A 13,845-nucleotide genomic window follows, 5' to 3' on the forward strand; every position below is an offset into this window, starting at 1 on the left:
GCTGACCGCGGCACCCAGGGCAAGCGACTGTTTACTCCGAATACCGGCAATTAAACTGAGGAGGAAACATTGTCTTTTGTTTGTGCTACCTTTCAGGATAACCAAATAGCCCGAAATTTATACGCCGATAAGAAAAAAAAAACCCTTTAAAAGAAATTCCTGTTCATCGACATGACAAAAATCACTGAACGAGAAAAATCACCATTTTGCAAACCCGAATGAAACGGCTGATTTGGGCAAAGATCCGTAGGTGAAACCAGCCAGTGAAAGGGGCGGGGTGGGGGGGGCGCTCCGGAAGGACGAGGGAACGCGCGGCGCTTAGCTTCGCACGGAGCGAAAGTCAGAGCTCTGTGCCTCCTGGGGTGAAGCGAGAAGGACGCGTCCAAGAGTGACTCGCGCCCTAAGGGTAAACCGGACTCGAACCAAGCCCTCGGGGCCAACTTCTAGTTAACGGGAAACTCCAGGCTGGAGGAGTAAGCGAAGATGCAAACGGACAAAACCAGCACGTGAAGATTCAGGACAAACCACCCCCCAGTTTGTTTCACTGGGGGGGAGGGAGGGAGAGATGGAGGAGGAGCTATTCTAGGTCTAAATTAAAAGAAAATTAAGAGAAACGACCCCAAACAAGCACGGAGACTGTGTGTCTTGGTTCGGAGAAGAGTGTCGCGTGTCTCACGGACGAGCCGAGGCCCTGCGACAGCCCGTCCCGCAACGGGCGCTCGGGCCCGCTGTACCGGCAGTCGTCACTGAACAGGTTTAGTGGGAAAACGGCACTGGGTCCCGCCGGAAAGCGCCCATCACGCATTGCGGGACCACGACGCCGGGACCACGTCTCCGGGTTTGCTCTCAGAGGCTCCCGCCGGAAACGCGGGACTGCGGGCGACCGGCGGGCGCAGCAGCGTCTCAGCGTCGAGCCCGAGCGGAGGGCACCTGCGGGCTCACAGGCCGTCTCTCCACTTTCGTGTCGGCTGCAACTGCTCAGAACCACTTTTTTAACTTCTGAGAAAGAGCACTGCGTCATTTACCTCGTGCTTTTGGCTCATATTTAAAGTGACTTTTTCTTGTATTTACATCAGAAAACCCCCGCGCGCCGCAGCGGGAAGGCGAGCCCGCGCTACAACGGGTCGCGGCGCTGACGCACGCACGCTGCGACCCCGCGCCCCTCGCGCCTTCAGACATTCGCGCGAACTCCCGGGACGTGCGCGCGAGAGAGCCCGGAGGAATTTCCGGGGAGGCCGGGACCAGCGAGGGGCCGCATTTCCTAGAAAGCCACCGGAAGTGGGTGGTGGAGGACTGGGAAGCGGCGCAGGCGCAGAGGTGCCTGGTTGCTGGTTGCTTGGGGGTGGACGGGCGGGAAGGCCTGCACCTGCAGCCGGTGTGCGACGGGCGCTCAGCCGCGGGCTCCCGAGCGGCCAGCCGGCACCGCAGGGTCTTCCGCGGGAGGGGCAGGCTCCGCAGCGGGGTCGCCCTGCAAACCGGGCTCTCCCGCAGGTGCTCCGGCCTGCTCCCGCTCTTCTTGCTCTCAGCGGCCCCTCCCTTCTTTTATCCCGTCGACTCCTCACCGGCGTCCGCGCCTGCGCTCATTCCTTGAGCCGCTGGTGCAGGTGCTGTTTGGGGCGTTGCAAGCACAGCCGTGCACACAGTGTCCAGAACTCCCTGCCCTCCAGAGCCTAGGAGCCTAGAGTTAGGGAGGGACCGACCAGACGTAACAGACGCGGGACTAGAGTAATTTACCGTGTCGGGAAGTGGGCGAGCGCTGTTGGAAAAAAGAGGAAAGGTAAAGCCAGGTAAGGCGTCTGGGTTGGAAAGACAGCAGGTGGCGACCTTAGTAGGGCACCTAGAGTCGATCTCGGGAAGAAGACAGGCAAGCACTGGGAAGCCAGACCATTTGCCGTGAGGATTGCTTGAGGTGCAGGGACAGCTGGTGCAAAGGCCCTAAGCTGGAAGCCAAGGGTCTGTGTGCGTGAGGTCGGTTGAACGAGGAGACTAGTAGGAGCGGTACTCGGCCCATCCACCTAGACTTGTATGCCCCTGGGAGACCAGCTTTATTCTGAATAAGCGGCAGAGATGGCCAGAAGGAATGGGCGCATTTATACAGCTTTGTACACCACCGCTTTGAGTAAACTGGAGACTGGGAGGCTTTAAACGGAGATGAAATAATCCAGCTTAGTTTTAAGCCTACCTGTCCAACCGTTGTGTTGAGAAGAGGCAGAAGGGAAGGACAGACGCAGGGAGACCAGCTAGGAAGAATGGAGAGCAAGGCGGCGGATGGCGGCCTGGACCAGGATGGTAGCTGTGGAGGTTCTGTTCCAGATACGTACCATTTTCAGTTTGTCTTCCTGGGCTCCCTCTTCCACAGATAATCCCCAGCCACTCCTCTCTGTGTTCGCGGGCCTCTCTTCCTTTTAGTGGAATATTCAGAAGACAAGGGGTAAGACCACAGCTAGCTCAGTGCTGCTCAGAAACCCCAAATCCAGGGCACTGTGTGACACATCAGGCCAAATACCAGCTGGCCTGTGGGTCAGCAGGGGCCCTTTGGCTGGCATCCCCCAGGCCACTTCCAGACTTGTCTGGGCAAAGCCAGAACTGACTCTGGGATTTTGACCCAAACAGCAGGGAAGAATCTGGACTGTAGTGGAAGACTGTAAAGAAAGCTGGGTAAAAAGATGCAGGAGGTAAGGAAAGGAGGGTCTGCGACACTTCTCCAAGAGGAGGAAGGAGAAGCGAGAACAGAAAAGGAAAGCAGGGGGAACGTGGTGGAAGTTTCCTGCTTCAAAATATTTTTGCTGGACGGCCTTGTGACCGTGAAAGCTTTCCAGTGATAGAGAGGAATTGGAAGTCTTCTCTGTTTTTTCATAAAGTGTATCAGGGACTGAGTCCCTGATTTTCTCTCCCCCTACCCTGCCCGGAATGTCTGGGAGTTGATTTCCACAGACAAAGCTTCATAGTTGCTTAGAGCTTGTTTTCCTCCCATCCGTAACTTCCCTGAGTTTTTCTGTGCTTCGTAATAGGTGATGGTGTCACATGAGAGTCCAGGCCCTCCACGCCAGCTGCCTGGGACCCCTGATGCTGAGCTCCTTCAGGAAAGAGGTGAGGCACACAGGGTATTGTGCCAGGAGGACGGCAGCTGAAAACAGCTGGGATGCGGCATGGGCAGTGGGTGGGGGCAGGAAGGACATGCTTCCTGGAGCCTGGAAATCCACTCATTACTGAGCATTTACTGGACATCTTCTGTTATTTCTATGCTAGGCTTGGATCAGTATTGAGAGGAACTATATTCAGTTTCTGCCCTCATCCTACATCCAATTTGGAAAAAATCAGAATCATAAGAAAAGATCCTACAAAGCAACTTATCAAAGAATTGTATTCCTTATTATATATACTTAATGACATGTATAACTTGACATGTATGATAAATAACTTACATATGTGTACATGAAACGTATGGTATCATTCGGTAACTCCTACCCCACCAGTTTTGCCAACATGTCCATGTTGAGCGTATATAATTTTACTTCTGTAGACCTTTTTGGAACCTTGAGATTTTAAAAGTATAGAATGAGTCCTTGAGAAACAAGATAAAACAGCGGCAAAGAAGGAGCAAAGGTTTTGTCGTGAAGCTTTTGGAAAAATTAAGGAAGATGGGGAAATGTGAGGCTGGGCTTTAGAGGTGCTGAGTGGTGACGTGTGAAAAGCAAAGTGTTCTAGACTGTGGAGAAGTAGCTGATGGAGGTAAAACCCAGGAGACGACATTCAGCAGTTCTAGAGTCCCAGTCAGACCCTAAAAGGCACAGACTTTTGGGCAGAGGACTAGGCACTTGGGGACCCCAAAAGTAGGCTTTTAGTATGTATCATCTACAAAGAAGAAAAGTATATTATTAGAACTTCCAGAGGAGAAATCCTGAAATTTCCACTGTATAAGGAATCATAAATGAAAATTAAAAATACAGAACATCTTTGATATAAATTTAGGTAGAAGATAATCAAGATTGCTTAACTTGGGTGTTATTTCCTTTTTTAAATATAAAATTATACACACTTCTTATGGTTCACATCAGACCTGAGTCTCCTGGTCCTCCTTTTCTTTCTTTTTTTTTTTTTTATTAAAGATTTTATTTATTTATTTGAAAGACAGAGATCACAAGTAGGCAGAGAGACAGGCAGACAGCGGAGGGCCGGGGTGGGGGGAAGCAGGCTCCCCGCCGAGCGGAGAGCCGGCCACCGAGCGGAGAGCCGGATGTGGGGCTTGATGCGGGGCTCGATCCCAGGACCCTGGGATCATGACCTGAGCTGAAGACAGAGGTTTTTTTTTTGTTTTTTTTTTAAAGATTGTATTTATTTGACAGAGAGAAATCACAAGTAAGCAGAGAGGCAGGCAGAGAGAGAGGAGGAAGCAAGCTCCCCGCCGAGCAGAAAGCCCGATGCGGGACTCGATCCCAGGACCCTGAGATCATGACCTGAGCCGAAGGCAGCGGCCCAACCCACTGAGCCACCCAGGTGCCCCTGAAGACAGAGGTTTTAACCTGCTGAGCCACCCAGGTGCCCCACCAGTCCTCCTTTTTCATAAGACCTTAAATTTTCTTCCCAGTGGGGATTGTGAGGACCATAAAGTTCACAGTCATCTGACATAAAATATAAGTGGATGAATGTCATCCTAGATTATATCCATACACTGTCTTAACAAATAGTTACCAACTGAATGTTTGTATCCCTCAAAATTCACGTGTTGAAGACCTACCCCCACATTGTGATATTTAGAGGTGGGGCCTTTGGGAAGTAATTTGGTTGAGAGAAAGACATAAGGGTGGAGCCACATGAAGAAATTAGTGTCCTTATTAGAGGAGGAGACCAGAACTCCCGTGGGGTCCCCCAGGTGAGGACAGAAGGACGGCAAGCCAGGCAGAGCCCGTGCCGGCTCCTGGTTCTCAGGCTTGCAGCCTCTAGAACCGTGAGCAGTAGGTTTCCAGTATGTAAGCCACACATTCTGGGATATTTTGTTATGGTGGCCTAAGTTGGCACAGGTAGTTTCATGCCATTTGAGCACATAGCCTGTCTCCCAAGTTCATGTTTAACTTGAGGGCAGAAACTGACCTTTGAAAATCTGAAGCTGAAGAAAAAAGCCTAAGAATCACTGTAGTGACCAGGGATTGAGGAGGGACAAACAATGACCATGTAACCGGTATAGAGTTTCAGGTTTGTTTTTTTTTTTAAAGATTTTATTTATTTATTTGACAGAGAGAAATCACAAGTAGGCAGAGAGGCAGGCAAGAGAGAGAGAGGAGGAAGCAGGCTCCCTGCTGAGCAGAAAGCCGATGTGGGGCTTGAACCCAGGACCTGGGACCATGACCTGAGCCGAAGGCAGCAGCTTAACCCACTGAACCACCCAGGCGCCCCTCAGGTTTTTTTTTTAAGATTTTATTTATTTGACAGAGATCACAAGTAGGCAGAGAGGCAGGCCTATGGGGAGGGGGAAGATCCCAGGACCCTGAGACCATGACCTAAGCGGAAGGCAGAGGCTTTAACCCACTGAGCCACCCAGGCGCCCCTAGAGTTTCAGTTTTGCAGGATGAAGTTCTCGAGATTATACAACACTATGAGTGTTGTCAGAGCTGCTCAACAGTACACTTAAAAATGGTTAACGTGGGGTGCCTGGGTGGCTCAGTGGGTTAAAGCCGCTGCCTTCGGCTCAGGTCATGATCCCAGGGTCCTGGGATCAAGCCCCGCATCGGGCTCTCTGCTCAGCAGGGAGCCTGCTTCCCTTCCTCTCTCTCTCTGCCTGCCTCTCTGCCTACTTGTGATCTCTGTCTGTCAAATAAATAAATAAAATCTTTAAAAAAAAAATGGTTAATGTGGTAAATTTTGTAACATTTTTTCCCCACAATTCAAAAAAATTCTTAGTGTGATGAGCACTTAAAAAAAAAAAAAAAACCACTGAGCATTCACAAAACTCCCAGTCTGTGAAGGGGGTATGGTAGGAATGCCGCTGCGATATATATCCGGAGGGGAGTCTGGGTTAAATAGGGGTGTGCTTTGTCAAAACTCATCCAGTGGGATGAGCTTTTTTGTTTATTTTACTGTAGGAACCTTCTCCTCAACAGGAAGGTAAACAGATATCGAACTCTTGTTCATGGTACGTGCCATAAAGAGTTTCAGGGTGCAGAATGCTGATATCTTCAGTTACTTTGAAATGCAGCAAAAAAGAAAGTGGGCTAATAGAGGGCTAGTTAGATGGACAGATGTATGACCGAGCACACACTCCAAACGTTTAGGTGAGTTACTAAAGGCTGCTTACTAAATGATTCTTTCAGCTTTTCTCTATACTTGAAAATGTTCGTGACAAAATGTGGATGGAAAAAAATAAATACAGTTGGAGGGTTTCTGTTTTTGATGCCACAAGGAGCCGAGCAGAATGAGCTGTGCGCAGGCCTGGCGGGTGTGGGACGGTGTGCGACCAAGAATTACAGAGCGAGTGACGAGGGGACCCACACGGACTAAAACAGCCCAGGTCTTGGTCAAAAGCTGAGAATAACCTAAACCGAAGAAGAATTGTGGGAAGTTTCTCTGGGAAAAAAAACCAGTTTGCTCCCAAATTGAAGTTTTGGTAAAACTGGAATGAAATTTGGGGGACCTCAGGCCACAGGGTAATCCTCGGGTCTCACCAGCTGGTGACTAACCCCACTGGAATCTTCCGACCCGGATTTGAGATGTGCCTATGAACGCTCTGGAAGACTTGGTTGCCGCCAACACCGAAGCCGCGGAAAGGCGGAGATGAGGCCCGGCAGTGGGCTGCACCGCAGTGCTGTGGGCGGGAGGGCTTATGCTCGGGGATTACTAGGACAAATTCCGGATCGCAGGGGGAAGGTGGTGTTCCTCTAAGAAACTAACTGGAGGTAGAGCAGTCATTAAGTTAGTGAAAGGAATAAGCTTCGGGCCTGTCCCGGGTGGGTGCGTCCGCTCTACACCTTCCTCCTTTCTGCTCCCCCGCCCCGTCCGCTCCCCAGGTCTCTCGAAGAAGTGACTGGAACGTTCGAATACTAGAAGAGAAGTTATCGCACGAGCCGGGAGTCGGTGATGTGGGCTCGGGGAGCGGCGAGGCCATCTAGGAAACGCGCACGAGGTGAGGGAGGGCGCTGGCCATGCGCCCGACTTGGTGCCACCGCCCGCTGCCCAACACCGAGCCGAGGCTGGAGAGGTAGCGCGGAAAACGGAGCTTGAGAAGCTTCTACGTCGGGGAAGACGGAAGGAAAGCAGAGGTTTCGGTAATACTGTGCCGCGTTGATCCGCCTCCTTTCTCTCTCAGCCCTGCCGGTGTCGCAGCACCGCGCGTCTGCCCCGGAGGGAGGCCGAGCAGCCCCGCCAGGAGCGAAGAGCGCGGGGGTGAGCCGCAGCCCTCGCAGCCCTCCCCGCCCTCCCTCCCTCCTGACAGCGCAGCCCCGTCCGCTTCTCTCGTCCCCCGGCCCCCGTGCAGGGCTGCCCCGCAGAGGAGCATCCACGGGGTAACGCGCCCTTCCCTCTGGTTCCTCTGCCGTTTGTGGCCACTCCTCTCACCTCGGCCCCGGTGCACACACAGGCACCCGCTCTCGTTTCTGCGAACCTTCTCCCGAAAGGCCTCCCGCGCCCGCGTCTAAGCGCACCGTGGGGTTTCCTGCAGGACCGCGGGCGCGCGCGACCTTGGGACTCGGTGACGTTTGAGGACGTGGCCGTGCGCTTCAGCGGCGGAGAGTGGCGGCGTCTGACCCGCGCTCAGCGGCGCCTCTACGCGGCCGTCATGCTGGACAACTACGGGCTCGTGGTCTCGCTCGGTAAGGACGTCCCCGCGGGGCTCGGCGCTGTCTCCTCTCCTCTCCCTTCAGTTGCGTTGTTGGGCGACGCCTGCCGGGCCCCCTGACCCGCCTCTGTCTCCGAGCAAGACAGTTGCCAGGGCAGGAGCTGTTCCCCGGGGTCTCCCCTTCTGCCTTCTAAGAACGACTCTCCTGAGAGCATCCGTACACGTGTCTCCGTGTGACCAGACCCCTGAGAACCCTCTCTCCACCCCAGTGGCCATTTCTTTCCTGTTTTCCTGCACGCGCAGAGGGGTCAAGGCTGGGCGCTAGGACCCTTGTCATGCCGCTCTGCGCACTCATTCCTTCTACACAACCAGGCTTCGCGGGCCCCAAGCCGCCTCTCATCTCCTGTCTGGAGCGGGGCGCCGAGCCCCGCGTTCGCGATCTGCAGGACTGGGGGCTCCTGAGCTGCTCCTTCCCAGGTGAGTGAGGGAGGCGCTCCAGCCTCCTGCTGGGTGCCCTGGGGAGGATGGTCAGACGATGTTCTTGGTGCTGGGTTATCCGTCCCCACCTGCCCAGGCACCCGAACACAGAGGAGACAAACAGCAGCAAACTATTCAAGCAGTTACTCTGTCGTCATCTAATTGCCTCTTGGCGCCTATCTAAAGGCTGTGCAGTTTGGTCCCAGAAACAGCTCAGCGAATTCATCTCCCTGCTGGGTATCAGTCACCCCAGTGCTCAGGGAACGCTGCTTTTCTGCCCTGAGTTTTTGCTCAGGACCTTCCCCACATTGAGCCTCGGGCCTCTGACCCTTTGCCCTTCTCCGTTCCCTCACCGGCCCCAGCTCTTAGCTCCTCAGCAGGTGCTGGCTGCATGGACGCGGCTCACTTCTCCCCTTTCCTGGCCAGCACCCTCGTTTCTAACCCCTGGTGTTTACTAGATAGCGCATTGCCCTCTGGAGAGGCAAAACTCTTCTCTCCCCGCAGCCCGTCTCCACGGAGCCCTCCCTATTTCTGTACTTGGGTCTACCTCTTTCTCACGTTGCCTCTCACACTCCCTGACCTGCCTACCGGGTCAGCTGTAAAACAAGTATCAGCTCCTCATTCAAACTGTTTCCCTACTCGTCCTTCAAAAAAGCGTCCCATATTTGTAGACCAACCCAACTGCCCTATCACAATAACTGCTCTTCCTTTCTCCTATCTCCTGCCATCCCACAAACATTTATTGAGCAACTACTGTATACCAGGCACTAGACGAGGAACTAGAGATGGCGGCAATGTTATTGCCTAGTAGGGAAGGCAGGTAGTGAGTGATGCCACAGCACAGAATAGTAAGAGTCACAGAGATGTACCTGGGACATGGAACACAGAAGAGAAGCATCTATCCCTGACCTGGGATCCAATGACTGTGGAAGGAAGGACTGTGAACTAAGCGTGCTGCATAAGTGAGATGGTTTAGTGGAAGAAGGGGAGAGGCATTCTGGGAATGTGGGCAAGTGTTGAGGAGGGAGAACATGAAGTGTGAGCTGCGTGACCAGAGCAGAGGGCCCCGGGAGGCCAGGGTGGGGAGCCGTGATTCAGAGGGGTTTTTGTAAACTGCAGGCTTTGAACTTCATCCTGACAGTCGCAGCTGACACTGCTGAAGCATGCACGTCCGTGTGGCAGTGCTCCACACACATGAGTTTCGGTACCGATCCTGTCTCACAGATGAGCCGCTGAGGCCCAGGGTCATGCAGTCGTCCTCCCAGGTTGCACAGCCAGTAAAGGTCAGAGTTAGGATTTCAGCCCGGAGGGCCCACTCCAGAGCTGGAACTCTGACCTGCACGCTGGTTATCGTGCAGTGCCACTGAGATACTTAAGCTGAGGCACGGCATGAGAGGATTTGATTTTTAGAAAGAGAAATCTGGAAGCAGAGTAGAGCATAGATTCAAAGGGAGCCAGGTTAAAGGACACTTAAAGGGAGGTGGGGTGGCAGTTACAGAGCGAGAATGCCCTGAGGAGAAATAGAGAGGAAGAGGTAGAGCTGAGATTAAGAGATTTAAACTCTGGTTGCCGGCAGTAGAAATTAACTCAAGCTAACGTGAGCAAAACAATGAGAATTTATTATTCGGGATGTCCTGGAAGCTAAGAGCAGGGGGACATCAGGCCCCTCGCCCCACTGTCCCCTCTGCCTCTCGGTAGGTCTGCGTCCCTCCTTCCTTGGAGACTGTCCCGCTGGCTGCTGGGGGCTGAGGCAGAATGTTCCCTTCCCTGAGCCGTGCGCCATCCCCACAGCACCGGCTGTTGTCAGAGCCTGGGTCCAGAGTCTAAGCAGAGAGAACCTGGCCTGATTGGGGGAGGGACAGCCAAGACTGGATGTACCCTGCACCCCGGTGGGCAGAGCTACACTGCAGAGCATGGCAGACGGGTTCCTGGGGTGCTAGGCCACAGGCCGTGTCCCAGGTGGAATTTGTGAAAGGTCAGCTGAGCAAATCTGAGGGAGGGAGAGGGTTGGGTGTGACTCAGTCTCCTGACCCGGGTGATCAGGCGTATGAATTGGCCATTCACTACACCGGGAGAGTCTCGAGAACATGCAGGTTGCCAGGGGCTTCTGTAAGGTCTGCAGAGTCCGAGCTATCCTGGTACTTCTCACTATGCCAAGCTGCCCCGGCCTTTGGCCACGACGTAGGGCTTTTCCAGCCTGGGAAAGTCACGTACTCTTCCAAGGGCTTCACCCTTTCCCCTCCCCGATCTGCCGTGTTTATTTCCTTAGTGTCAGCAGACCGGACCAGGCCCGGGACTGAGAGGGCAAGTTCAGAGCAGGAGGTGTCTGAGGGTGGGGAAGTCGGCGGCGTCCTGTCCGGGCACCCTGAGGCTGGAGGAGCTTGTGTCCAGGATGTCAAGTCGGAGAATGCACGGCACCCGGCCGGGGTGGAGACACTGGGAGAGGAGAAGGGGACCCTCGAGGAAGGAAGGGCCTGGGCGGTGCTCGCCAACAACTTGAGCTCAGACTCCAAGTGCACCCCGCGCACCCGAGCCCTGACCGCACGGAGCCCCCGCCCTGGTGCCGCGCGCGGCCATACCTTCCCGCTTCTCCACGGGCGCGTCCGTGCTGGCGAGAAGCCCCACGCGTGTCACGAGTGCGGGAAAGCGTTCAAGACCAGAAAGCAGCTGCGTGTGCACCGCGTCACGCACACGGGGGAGAAGCCCTTCCGCTGCGCGCAGTGCGGGAAGGCCTTCAGCAGCCCGTCGGCGCTCTGCCGGCACCGCAAGGCGCACGGCGGGGAGAGGCCGCACGGCTGCGGCGCGTGCGGAAAGGCCTTCAGCAGCGCGAGCCGGCTGCAGCGGCACCAGCGGGTACACAGCGGCGAGCGGCCCCACGAGTGTGCGGTGTGCGGCAAGACCTTCCGCTTCCGGCACTGCCTCACCCTGCACGGCCGCACGCACACCGGGGAGCGGCCGTACGCGTGCGGGCAGTGCGGCAGGGCCTTCCGCTGCAGCTCGGACCTCGCCAAGCACTGCCGGATCCACAGCGGCGAGCGGCCGTACCCGTGCCGCGCGTGCGGGAGGGCCTTCCGCCGGAGCTCCGACCTGCGCAAGCACGCGCGGACGCACGCGCGGGAGCCCGCAACAGGCTGCCCACAGTGCGGCGGCCGCGCGGGGCCGCGCCGCCCCCCGACGGCCCACGCCCCCGAGAAGCCCTACCCCTGTGGGCGGTGCAGCCGCGCCTGCCGCCCCCAGGGCCCACGCGGGGCTCCTGAGCGCGCGCGCCGCGGCGAGAAGCCGCACCCGTGCGCGCACTGCGGCAAGGCCTTCCACGATCGGCACGGCCTGGCCGTGCACCAGCGGCTGCATACCGGTGAGAAGCCGTTCGCCTGCCCCGAGTGCGGGAGGGCCTTCCGCGGGAAGTCCAACCTGACCAACCACCGGAGGATCCACACCGGCGAGAAGCCGTACGCGTGCGAGGCATGCGGGAAGGCCTTCCACCACCGCTCGGGCCTGACGCAGCACCGCCGGATCCACAGCGGGGAGAAGCCCTACCCCTGCCGCGAGTGCGGCGCCGCCTTCCGCCAGCGCGCCGCCCTGGTTGGGCACCAGCGGGTGCACACGGGGGAGAAGCCCTACGCATGCGAGCAGTGCGGGAAAGCCTTCAGGGTGAGCGCGAACCTCTCGGGACACAAGAAGAGGCGACATCGAGGATGGCGAGGCCACGCGTCTGGGGAGGGTGGGAAGGCCCCCTTCCCCGGGACCTGTCCGACCTCCTCCGTAGGCGGGGTTTGACCCGCAGCCCTTGCGGATGCCATCTGTGTTGGCGCTTTACGTTCTCCTTCCGCCCTGGAGCCTGGTTCTTCCCGGCTTGCTGCCCCCGACTGAGCTCCCCGGAGCCTGACCGCCCTGGGGAGTGTTGGGGCGAGCACCTGCACTGCCAATGGGGAATGCCAGTCAGTAATGCTACCAGGTATCTCCTAGCCTCGGAGCACGCCAGCCACTCTTCTAAGGGCTGTGCAGTGCCAACTCGTTGACTGCATAAAACATCCCTACAGGATGGGGAAATTAGGGCATAAAAAGATGAAACTTGCTCAGGATCACTTAGCTACTAAGTTCTGCACAAACCCCCCCCCCCCCCAACCGCCCTGACAGGCTCCAGCCTGCACCCCGCCAAGACGCCTGCAACCCATCTCTTAGATGTGAGGCTACAGCTCAGTTCAGCATGGAGCACGTTTTAGTTGATAAAATATTGATCAATTTTAGCAAGGTTTTGGTTTTGTTTTAACTTAAAGACTGATGGTACTTTTCCATATGGGCTCAGAATTGCTGAGACCGGGATGGGAAAGGAAGACAGGACCGGGCAGATTTAGAAATCATAGATAAGTGGGATCTAGCTATGCGCTGCTCCAGTAACAGTTTACATATGGAAAGACCATGAAGCCCATCTCACTTTGTTATAAATACATCAAAATGTCAATGTGTTGATTTCTTAAAATTTGCTGTATTTATTTGCATGACATATGAAATGCTCTTTAAAATGTATGAGAAATTTGCATCTATCTTTCCAAGTCTTTCAGTATCTCTTAACAGACACCCTTTCTCTTTCAAACGTTACGTATTTTTTACAGACAGAATTAAAATAAATAACCACAACCAACAAGGCTGTTAATTAGACATTGAAAATCCCAGGGGCACCTGGGTGGCTCAGTTGGTTAAGTGTCAGACTCTTGATTTCAGCTCAGATCGCGATCCCAGGGTTGTGAGATTGAGTTCCCCACTTGGTGGAGAGTCTACTGGAGATCCTCCCTCTCTCTCCTCCTTCTCCTCTCTCTCTCCTTCCCTCCGTCTCTTTAAAAAAAAAAAAAATTAAAGATTTTTAACCTCATCACCTTAATGCAAAATCTGAGAAATATGTCACTCTGAACATTGATACCATGAGACTGTTTCCACTTTACCTTCACAACGGAAGTAGGGAATGCACACTTCACTCAGTTTTCAGAAGTGGAATAAGATCCAGGTTTCAGATTTTGAACCACCCATAAGCAGAGATGAGTTCTACAGCTTCTACACATGGTGCAGTTGGGTGTCCTGCCATCCCCACAGAGCGAGTTTCACTCACTGCCCACAAAACAGTCTTTCGAAATCTTCAAGACAAATCAAGCAAGCACTTCTTTTTCCACAAGGCAAAATACCTGAAATTTCTTTAATGCTTTCTCACTGTTTATTTTAAAATGTTTAGAAAACAGCTGAAGATTCCCGGAGCTGAAGCTAGGTGTCTGGGGTTTCTCGCTGCAGACCCGAGAGCCCGCTGGCAGTCTCCCCGGTGGGTGTCTGGATCACAGCAGTGTTCTAGGAAGACAGTGGCCAAGTGGAAGACGGGTTTGTGAGGGTCATGTCTCGAAGTCTTGGCCTTTCCTTCTGTTCCCTTGGTCTACTGTCCTCACAGGGCGCTGACCTGGTTAATTACCACAGCTTTAAAATCTCTAAGTCCTGGGGCGCCTGGGTGGCTCAGTGGGTTGAGCCGCTGCCTTCGGCTCAGGTCCTCGGGGTCCTGGGATCGAGTCCCGCATTGGGCTCTCTGCTCAGCAGGGAGCCTGCTTCCCTTCCTCTCTCTC

General features: G+C 54.7%; 2 protein-coding genes across 16 annotated transcripts in view; one reads left to right on the forward strand and one right to left on the reverse strand.

Moving 5' to 3' along the window:
• LOC125101887 (olfactory receptor 2W1) overlaps window positions 1-1,151 on the reverse strand; it is a 311,804-nt gene extending 310,653 nt beyond the window's left edge. Inside the window, exon 1 of the mRNA XM_047732452.1 lies at window positions 1,026-1,151. The gene's annotated coding sequence lies outside the window, so the exon portion shown is untranslated. The remainder of the gene's footprint in view (window positions 1-1,025) is intronic.
• Window positions 586-13,081, forward strand: ZNF311 (zinc finger protein 311). Of its 15 annotated transcripts, none has more exons than XM_047732441.1 (8): window positions 1,326-1,491; window positions 1,668-1,787; window positions 2,614-2,675; window positions 3,012-3,090; window positions 7,301-7,377; window positions 7,652-7,802; window positions 8,141-8,245; window positions 10,515-13,081. In XM_047732441.1, exons 3-8 carry the CDS (start codon window positions 2,667-2,669, stop codon window positions 12,020-12,022), a joined length of 1,929 nt encoding a protein of 642 aa, XP_047588397.1. In that variant the 5' UTR covers window positions 1,326-1,491; window positions 1,668-1,787; window positions 2,614-2,666; the 3' UTR covers window positions 12,023-13,081. The 15 variants fall into 15 exon arrangements, with proteins under 15 accessions (XP_047588406.1, XP_047588397.1, XP_047588392.1 ...); XM_047732440.1 differs by having other exon boundaries at window positions 1,358-1,375; window positions 1,668-1,777; window positions 2,360-2,675; XM_047732442.1 differs by having other exon boundaries at window positions 1,358-1,375; window positions 1,668-1,777.
• Window positions 13,082-13,845: the final 764 nt, after the last annotated feature.

This window comes from Lutra lutra, chromosome 6 (genome assembly GCF_902655055.1).
Source record: "Lutra lutra chromosome 6, mLutLut1.2, whole genome shotgun sequence".
Classification (NCBI taxonomy): Eukaryota; Metazoa; Chordata; class Mammalia; order Carnivora; family Mustelidae; genus Lutra; species Lutra lutra.

Bases quoted from the DNA above. Each gene is read 5' to 3' on its own strand.
- ZNF311 (XM_047732436.1), top strand. The intron at 7,378-7,651 runs GTGAGCCGCAGC...GGTTTCCTGCAG, and splicing joins CAGGAGCGAAGAGCGCGGGG to GACCGCGGGCGCGCGCGACC. The intron at 7,803-8,140 runs GTAAGGACGTCC...CTACACAACCAG, and splicing joins CGGGCTCGTGGTCTCGCTCG to GCTTCGCGGGCCCCAAGCCG.